The sequence below is a fragment of the Phyllobates terribilis genome, unplaced genomic scaffold (genome assembly GCF_046119375.1).
Source record: "Phyllobates terribilis strain yellow unplaced genomic scaffold, ASM4611937v1 Scaffold_4__5_contigs__length_816908805, whole genome shotgun sequence".
NCBI lineage: Eukaryota > Metazoa > Chordata > Amphibia > Anura > Dendrobatidae > Phyllobates > Phyllobates terribilis.
In genome coordinates this window covers 600,318,953-600,329,016 of record NW_027362764.1, presented here as the reverse complement: position 1 = coordinate 600,329,016, position 10,064 = coordinate 600,318,953, and the positions used below count along the sequence as shown (strand labels likewise).

The 10,064-nt window shown below is 43.0% G+C and overlaps 1 protein-coding gene across 1 annotated transcript in view; it reads left to right on the top strand.

The window, feature by feature from the left end:
• Window positions 1-760: 760 nt before the first annotated feature.
• The window catches only part of LOC141265749 (maternal DNA replication licensing factor mcm3), a 46,229-nt gene continuing 36,925 nt past the window's right edge, over window positions 761-10,064 (top strand). The window contains exons 1-2 of the mRNA XM_073679211.1: window positions 761-843; window positions 6,934-7,046. Of these exons, the coding sequence (XP_073535312.1) occupies window positions 766-843; window positions 6,934-7,046 (191 nt within the window). The 5' untranslated portion in view covers window positions 761-765. The remainder of the gene's footprint in view (window positions 844-6,933; window positions 7,047-10,064) is intronic.

The window sequence follows — 10,064 nt, the reverse complement described above, 5'->3', positions numbered from 1 at the left end:
GAATCCTCACACTGCGAGCACCGTGCGTTGCGAGGACTCTCCGGTGCCGGCAGTCACGGGCCCATCTATTTGGCATGTGACCGCATGTATGCAAATCAGCGCTGCTCCTGGCGCAGCCGCAGGTGAGAATTCACAAGTCTGCAGACACAGAGAAACTGCAGACTTGTAGCATCCCCTTTAAGTTTTCTGAACCCACTGGAGCTGATTCAGCAAAGAGATTATGGCGCAAAACACCGAACAGTTGCTAAATTTCTGGTAACACGGAGTTGCACAAAACGAATAGTGACTTGTTTTGTTCATGACAAATTCTGACAAACGGGCGGAGCCAGATCAGGACTGGGCGTGGCTACAACCATCCATCACATTCATTAAAACTGACGCTGTTCCTTACGCCATAAATGCTCCTCCGGGAGGATTTCTAAGACGACACAACTGAGGCACAGACCACTGAGAAGATGCGCCAAACTGATGAAGTGGCAATCCCTCCAGGTGAGTGCCCACCTCATACCCCAGCATTGGCTTTATCAAGGCTGTGGTGTCTTAATGAATCAGCCTCCATGGGTCCACTCTCCGGCCTGTACCACACGTGGCCTCTGCAGTGACACTGACCAGCACTATTCCTCCCTCTGCTCCACCTCGCGCTCTCTCTATAACGCCCTGCGCGCTGTCATTTCTTTCGCAGAGTTGTGGGCGGGGCTCTTCTGGGTCACGTGGTAGCCCGGTTTTATATGGAGGGGCGGAGCAAGCGGGCGGCGTGCGGAGACGATGGCTTTGCAGGGCGGGCTGGAGGACCAGGAGCTGCGGGAGGCGCAGAGGGAGTACCTCGACTTCCTGGACGATGATGTGCGCAGCCTAGGCTTTAGTTACTCCCGCAGCGCCACCTGCTGGTGACTGCGTGTCATTACCTGTCAGCTCGGATGAAGTGTAGTGTGGCCGGTGTTGTGCGGTTTGTGTGCGGTTGTGTCCGTATATCACGTGTATCCAGGGTTCTTGCAGTCATTTCTGCATACAGAAGCACATGAGGGCTCCATGCTGTATAGCACTGGGGTCATGTCCCTGCTGCTGACATAAGAAACTGACCCCTTACTACTACTCCCATCATCCTCTGCCGGTTACTTCAGCACCCGCCTCATTACCAGGCTCCTTTTTATATCCCCACCTCCTGATGACATTTCCCTTTGGTTGTCGGTGACTGAGGCCTGTGTTGTGGTCGGAGTCGCCTCACAAAGGCGCCATGTCTGAGCAGCTTGTTTTATATATATTTGGGGGCGTACATCAAATCAGGTCTTGTTTTTTTTCTTCATATTTTTTTTTTTGGTGTTAATACTTTTGCTTGCGTAGTACGTTCTGTAGTCTGCCACCCCCAAATGCTGAGACTTATCCAGGAGGGCGGGGGTCTTGGCCCTGTAATATCACACCTGTAGTATACATTTTGGCTTTGGTGCGGCTAAAGGCTCAGTTCATTGTTCCGCTCCCTCGGTTTACATACTGAGCACTTTGTCACGTCTTTGTTGCCTGCACTCTCTTCCTGAAGTCAATCAGTGGCTGTGCCCCTCCAGAGATGAGCGCACACTGACACTGCAGGGCTCGTTCACACGAGCGTATAACACGGACGAGTGCTATCCTATGTTTTTCGGATAGCACTTAGACCAATGTTCTATAATTGGGCAGTGCTGACATAGGACTGCACTTGGATGTCATCTGAGCGCAGTCCGATTTCCGCAGACAGACTATGTAGAAATTAAGTTCTCTGTACCTGTGCTGCGATTCTCTCACATGAGGGAATCTGATCACAGTAAACTGACACTTGACTCAAACTCAAACCAGAGTTTGATCAGTGTTCTTAGCATAATGATTGACTTCAGGCAGTGCTGTCAATCAAGATGTGACAAATGAAGGGGGTGTAATGGTGCACTGAAGTCCTGGGCCACACAAAGGGTGCACCGAAGCCCCCTCATTTTTATAGGACTGTTTTTTTATTTTGTTTTTATACTAAGTAAACCACTAAAATCTGTACTAAAGGTGTTATTTTTACAGGGGCTAAGTTCCAAAGATGCCTCCACAAGCGGTTTATTCAGCGTTTTGTGAGTGACTCATTTTAACTTTGTCATACAGTTTACAACAAATTTACTCAGGGACGTCCCTAGCCTTTGGTGCACTCCTCTTTGTATTTTTGCACAATTTTGCTAGGACGTATTCATGGGCAGGAGACTGCTGTATCTTTTATATGGTAGAAAGTGATTTTAGGTTTCATTGTCGTAAAAAATCTGTAGATCAAATCCACCACATCTGAACTTATCCTAAGTGAGTGTTCACACAGGCGTATTCAGTTAAGTGCTGTCGGTGAAAAAACTGACATCACTAGGACCAATATCAATCAGACTGTTTAGTGAACCAGTTGTTTTGTTTTATCCTCATGGACCTAATCTGCACATGAAGAAGAAAAATCCCAGCATGCACTAGTTTCATCGATAGATCAGATGAGACTCAGATTTTCAAGTTTGTGCGCAGAAAAAAAATGGACCACATAGAGATAATCTGTTTTTTGTAGATACACTGCCATTCTCAACAGATGAAACGGTCTTTGGTCTTGTAAATGTTAACGGCTGATGTAAGAGACTGATGCCGTACTGATTGTATACTCACCGCCATATGAATGGAAATCATTTTTTTTCTGGATGAAAATAGGATGACTTTTTTTTTTTTTTTAATACAAGTACTTCTCACCAAGTTAAATTAACCTTTTGATGATATTCTATTTCAGTTCTTCAATTCAAAAAGTGAAACTCATATATTATATAGAGTCATTACAAACAGAGTGATCTATTTCAAGTGTTTATTTCTGTTAATGTTGATGATTATGGCTTACAGCCAATGAAAACACAAAAGCCATTATCTCAGTAAATTAGAATAATAAACAAAAAAACACCTGCAAAGGCTTCCTAAGTGTTTTAAAAGGTCTTCGTCTGTTTCAGTAGGCTCCACAATCATGGGGAGGACTGCTGACTTGACATGTCCAGGAGGCAGTCATTGACACACTCCACAAGGAGGGTAAGTCATTGCTAAAGAAGCTGTCTGTTCAGAGTGCTGTATCCAAGCATATTAATGGAAAGTTGAGTGGAAGGAAAAAGTGTGGTAAAAAAAAGGTGCACAAGCAACCGGGATAACCGCAGCCTTGAAAGGATTGTTAAGAAAAGGCCATTCAAACATTTGGGGGAGATTGACAAGGAGTGGACTGCTGCTGGAGTCATTGCTTCAAGAGTCACCAAACACAGACGTATCCAGGACATGGGCTACAAGTGTCGTATTCCTTGTGTCAAGCCACTCATAACCAATAGACAACGCCAGAAGCGTCTTACCTGGGCCAAGGAGAAAAAGACCTGGAGTGTTGCTCAGTGGTCCAAGGTGTTGTTTTCAGATGAAAGTAAAGAGGAAGAGTGGAGAGGCCACAATCCAAGCTGCTTGAGGTCTAGTGTAAAGTTTCCACAATCAGTGATGGTTTGGGGAGCCATGTCATCTGCTGGTGTAGGTCCACTGTGTTTTATCAAGACCAAAGTCAGCGCAGCTGTCTGCCAGGAAATTTTAGAGCCCTTCATGCTTCCCTCTGCCAACAAGCTTTTTGGAGATGGAAATTTCATTCTCCAGCAGGACTTGGCCCCTGTCCACACTGCCAAAAGTACCAATACCTGGTTTAAATATAACAGTATCACTGTGCTTGATTTGCCAGCAAACTCGCCTGACCTTAACCCCATAGAGAATCTATGGGGTATTATCAAGAGGAAGATGAGAGACACCAGACCCAACAATGCAGACGATCTGAAGGCTGCTATCAAAGCAACCTGGGCTTCCATAACACCTCAGCAGTGCCACAGGCTGATCGCCTCCATGCCACGCCGCATTGATGCGGTAATTGATGCAAAAGGAGCCCCAACCAAGTATTGAGTGCATTTACTGAACATACATTTCAGTAGACCAGCATTTCGGATTTTAAAAACATTTTTCAAGCTGTTATAAAGTATTCTAATTTACTGAGATAATGACGTTTGTGTTTTCATAGACTGTAAGCCATAATCATCAACATTAACAGAAATAAACACTTGAAATAGATCACTTTGTGTGTAATGACTCTGAGTTTCACTTTTTGTATTGAAGAACTGAAATTAACTTTTTGATATTCTAATTTAGTGAGAAGCACTTGTATATGCCCTGTCTTAGGCTGTGTGCCCACAATGCGTTTTTGGTGCGTATTTGCAGCGCGTAAACGCTCCAGAAATGCATTGCATACCTTATCCCATGACATTCTGCAAGTTCTGTGCACATGGTCTGTATTTTTTCTGCGCAGATTTTACTTGCAGAAAAAATACGGACATGACCAATTCTTGTGCGTTTCTGCATGCGTATTTGCCTATACAATGCACTGGGAAAACGCATGGCAAAAAGCATGTAAAAAAACGCATGCGTTTTTCTGCCAAGGAGATGCAGAAATGCTCAGGAAAATTTCTGCTTTATTTCTGCATCTGGGCACTAAGGCTATGTGCCCACGTTGCATTTATGAAGCAGAAAATTTCTGCTGCATAAATGCAAGTCCTCTCCCGGAAAAACGCATGCGGAATTCCGCACGCGTTTATCGCGCTTTTTTCGCGCGTTTATCACGCGTTTTCCACATGCGGAATTGCCTTGCGTTTTTTATGCATTGGACAAAGGCAATTCTGCTTGCGGAAACGCAAAATTAAATGACATGCTGCGGATTTTTGAACGCGGCATAAACGCTGCGGAAAAATCCGCAGCATGTGCATAGAAGTTGCGGAAACCCATTGGGGATCATGGGGTGCGGGTTACCAAGCGTTTTACAAGCGTTTCCGCTGCGGAAATTCCGCATCAAAAACGCTTGTAAAACGCTACGTGGGCACACAGCCTAAGCCTTAAAGGGGCTTTCTCATCATGTACACTTCACAGGTTCAGAGGATTTGCTTTAAATGTATAGTAGAGACGGATCTATTGACCGGGGCCCTGTCGCTTGCTGCTTTTTCTGTAAAGATGGCTCTCATTTCACTGATGAATGGGAATTCTCATCACCTCTACACTGAAAGTGGCTCATGTCAGGGCCTTGTTCTCATTGGTGAAATACGCATGTTCTATACATATGTCATAGCCACAGGATATCCTATACAGCTGTGTAAGATAGGAATACCTGCAGTGCACATGTCTGGAAGTAGGATGTCTTCTTCACTTCTGGACATGCTCAGTGCGCCTCTGAAGCCGGGAAGCGTACACTCTGCTTCAGAGGCGCAATAACGTGAGCAAGGAAAACCGCACGCATGCCCAAAATTTGCAGAGAGTTAGCAATGACGCTGGCTCTTGCAAATCATTCTATCACGAGCACATGGACATTAGAACAAGCTCTGAGGGCCAACGTGTCTTGGGAAAACACTCCATCTAGTCAAAGGCCTAATTAGCATTGGAAAAGTAAATTTTATTTTCACATGAATACATATTTTAAATTTTTTTTATTATACCCATCTGTAAAACTCCAATTTTATCAAATGAAAACAATTGCAACATTAAAATTGTGGGTATTTTTTAATTTTTTATTTTCCGGAGTCTCTGCAACAGCACAAAATAATGCGATAAGAAGAGATCAAAAAGTCTGATACAACCTGAAACTGTGGTGATAAAAAGTTTACATCACCATACAAAAAAAAAAAGTGCCACACACAACTCAATCAACAGAAAAATGAAAATTGGCGACACTAGCAAATTTATTAATTTTTTTTTTATGAATTTCCCCTTTTTCTCATTGCTACTAATTTTTTTTTTTTTTTTTACTGTGATTGTACCTACCTGGAGGATCATGTTGCCAGGTCATTGTCAGTACAAAGAACGCCATAAAAATACTTGCACAATTGTTTTTTTTTTTTTTTCTCAGTTTCATTGCACTTACATTTTTTTTCCCATTTTCCAGTGCATTGAATGACATTAACTTTATCATTCAAAGCTACAACTCATCCCATAAAAACAAGCCCTTGTATGGCTACATGGACAAAAAGATAACGCAGATAAGTAAAAAAAAAAAGTTATGGCTCTTGAAAAAAGGGGAAAAGAAAACAAAAGCGCAATAAAAATGGTAAATCGCCCGATTTAGAACAGGCTAAGATGACCTGTTAGTTTTTATTGTCAACTTGCAGAATTGAGCACGAAAAAAACATGCAGACAACAATACTTACAAAAAAAACCTTAACCTTTATGCAAAATCTATTCATAAACAAAGATTTTAATAAAATGAATATTCACCTGAGTGCCATTTGTCCATTTTTCATTCTGAACTAATGTCCAGAATGCATGCTGTACAAAAATTCAGAGGAGGTAGCTTTTGCATCCGCACGTTCCAAGCTTCATCCTCGTGCCTGGGAGAGGTAGGTTCCCCCAAAATGTAGCTTGGAATGTACCATAACTAGAGCTAGCATCTCTGGATTTTTCTTTAGCATGAAGCCTGGACATTAGTTCAGAATGTAAAATGAACTAACGACACCCGGACGACTATGTACTAAATTTAAATGTATTTTAATGGACATGTTTTACATAGCAAAGATGGGGGGTGGTGGAGGAGGTTTGGGGATTTCTCTTCCAAGGGAACATAGTGAGGTTGAATACTTGACACTGCTCTGTCTCCTCAGCTTGGCAGTGCCAGTGTAGACCCCTCTTCCTGTCTCTGGTTATGACTGCCTAGATAAGAGTGAGCAGGAGTTTGGGAGAGGGTGGAAGCCCCCCCACTGCAGTCTGGCAGCCTGTGCCCTGTGTGATCACTGCTAAGGCCAGCCATGGATGCATTGATGGAGATGGAAGTACCAGACAGTGCTTTGCCAGGGAGATTATTCTTATGCTTGTAAATTACCTACAATCATATAGTGACATGTCCTTTTATAATCTTTGCAGCAAGATCAAGGCATTTACCATGGAAAAGTAAGGGACATGATTGGCGCAAATGAACATCGTTTAGTTGTCAACTTGAATGACCTGAGACGCAAAAATGAGCGCAGAGCTAATATGTAAGTATTAACATGTAAGGAGATGGACATACTGCCCATGTTCCCCCTTGAAGATTTGTGTAGTGTTGTTTCAGTGTGTTATGTTGTTTGTTTGTGTAGTGATCTATATTGTTGGTGATGAAGCTGTATTCTGCCCAGCAACAGGTAGTTAACAGGGACATTTGGGCTTAAAAGTTGGGACTAGCCCAGAGTAGGAGGGGCTAAAGTGAAGGGACAGAGTTTTCCTGTTAGGAGTTATAAAGGGTCCAGTGAGTGGAGAGAAAAGACTGAAGGTCTAATGTGAGCAGTGCCGCAGGACGTCGGTGTCCTTAACGAGAGGGGGAGACAGAATCTGAGGATAGCGTGATCTTAGTGGAGAGACCAAGGGAGAAGTGACTCAAGGAACAGCGATCAGAGACTGGTCCTGGGTCAGGACGACTAGCCGTATGGCCCGGAGTTTATAGCTCGCAGAGGTAACGACCTAGACGGGACAGAGTGCGTAAAATGAAGAGTGCCCCTGGCAGGAGTTCCAGAGCGTCAGGGACAGAGAAGATAAGTACTGGCTATACTGGTAATGTAGTTCTCTAGAGAGGAGAGAAGATTCAGAACTGCAGGTTGAGAATAGGACTCTTACTAAGTGGACTGTAGTATTGAGCTGGGTTGTAGTGACGTGTAAATTAACGCTGAAGATAGAGGAAAAGAGGAAAGAATTGATATCGTATGTGGAAAAACGCTCTAATGTAAGGAAAACGTTCATGAAGATATGTGCCTGCTATCACCTGTATATACAGTGGGTACGGAAAGTATTCAGACCCCTTTAAATTTTTCACTCTGTTTCATTGCAGCCATTTGGTAAATTCTAAAAACTTAATTTTTTTTCTCATTAAAGTACACTCTGCACCCCATCTTGACTGAAAAAAAACAAATGTAGAAATTTTTGTAAATTTATTAAAAAAACAAAACAAAACAAAAAAGATATATCACATGGTCATAAGTATTCAGACCCTTTGCTCAGTATGGAGTAGAAGCACCCTTTTGAGCTAGTACAGCCATGAGTCTTCTTGGGAATGATGCAACCAGTTTTTCACACCTGGATTTGGGGATCCTCTGCCATTCTTCCTTGCAGATCCTCTCCAGTTCCGTCAGATTGGATGGTGAACGTTGGTGGACAGCCATTTTCAGGTCTCTCCAGAGATGCTCATTTGGGTTTAGGTCAGGGCTCTGGCCGGGCCAGTCAAAAATGGTCACAGAATTGTTCTGAAGCCAGTCCTTTGTTATTTTAGCTGTGTGCTTAGGGTCATTGTCTTGTTGGAAGGTGAACCTTCAGGCAAGTCTGAGGTCCAGAGAACTCTGGAAGAGGTTTTCATCCAGGATAACTCTGTACTTGGCTGCATTCATGTTTCCTTCAATTGCAACCAGTCGTCCTGTCCCTGCAGCTGAAAAAACACTCCCCATAGCATGATGCTGCCACCACCATGTTTCACTGTTGGGATCGTATTGGGCAGGTGATGAGCAGTGCCTAGTTTTCTCCACACATACCGCTTAGAATTATCACCAAAAAGTTCTATCTTCATCTCATCAGACCAGAGAATCTTATTTCTCAGTCTTGGATTCCTTCATGGGTTTTTGAGCAAACTCTATGCAGGCGTTCATATGTCTTGCACTGAGGAGAGGCTTCCGTCGGGCCACACTTCCATAAAAGAACAACTGGTGGAGGGTTGCAGTGATGACTTTGTGGAACTTTCTCCCATCTCCCTACTGCATCTCTGGAGCTCAGCCACAGTGATCTTGGGGTTCTTCTTTACCTCTCACCAAGGCTCTTCTCCTACGATTGCTCAGTTTGACTGGACGGCCAGGTCTAGGAAGACTTCTGGTGGTCCTAAACGTCTTTCATTTAAGGATTATGGAGGCCACTGTGCTTTTAGGAACCTTGAGTAATGCAGAAATTCTTTTGTAACCTTGGCCAGATCTGTGCCTTGCCAAAATTCTGTTTCTGAGCTCCTTGAGCAGTTCCTTTGAGCTAATGATTCTCATTTGGTCTGGCATGCACTGTGAGCTGTGAGGTCTTATATAGACAGGTGTGTGCCTTTCCAAATCAAGTCCTATCAGTTTAATTAAACACAGCTGGACTCCAATGAAGGGGTAGAACCATCTCTAGGAGGATCACAAGGAAATGGACAGCATGTGACTTAAATATGAGTGTCTGAGCAAAGGGTCTGAATACTTATGACCATGTGATATTTCATTTTTTCTTTTTTAATACATTTGCAAAAATTTCTACATTTCTGTTTTTTAGTCTTGGTATGGTGGATTTCCATAACCCATTTCTGGGATTCTCTGTCAATGTCATCATTTAATTTTTTGAGGTCATTGTTAGTAATATCTTAAGTGAGGTTTGAAGTTGTTCAATTTCAGTTTCTAGCTCCTTGAGAGACGCCTCATTTATTTCTTTGAGGAGATTTAAGAACCCCATAGAACAGGTGTCTGCCAAGGTTTCCCACCTATTCTTCAAAATCTCATCCTCTATGTGGAATAAAGGAAAGATTTGCACCCGTAAGCCCCTAGGGATAAGGGCTTTGTCAATATATTTAATAACAAGAAATACGTGATTCCACCAGATTCGGGTCCTCCTTTTAAGGAGGTTTTTAAATTTACTAATATTTTCCTGCAAACTCTGATCAGCTCCTGATCCACCAGAACCAATGTCATCAGAAGTATCTTTAAGTTAAGCGAGCCAGGCGTTATCCTGAGCCCTAAAATCCATTGTAGGCCGTATAGGAACTGTGAAAACAGAGAAAAAATAATGGAAGAAAGAAGGCCCAATGCATAACAAAGGTGCCAGATGTCCAGTCCAAATAGGCCGGACACTGGCACATAAGGACACCAACTCAAAAGAATTTGAGAGAAAAGGAGAACAAGAGTATGACTGGCGTAGGAAAACAATTTTATTAATGATTATAATAACCTACAAAATCTTTGAATAACATCATAAATGCAGACAAGAGAGGTGCAAGGATCGGGGTCTGCAGGCAACAGGAC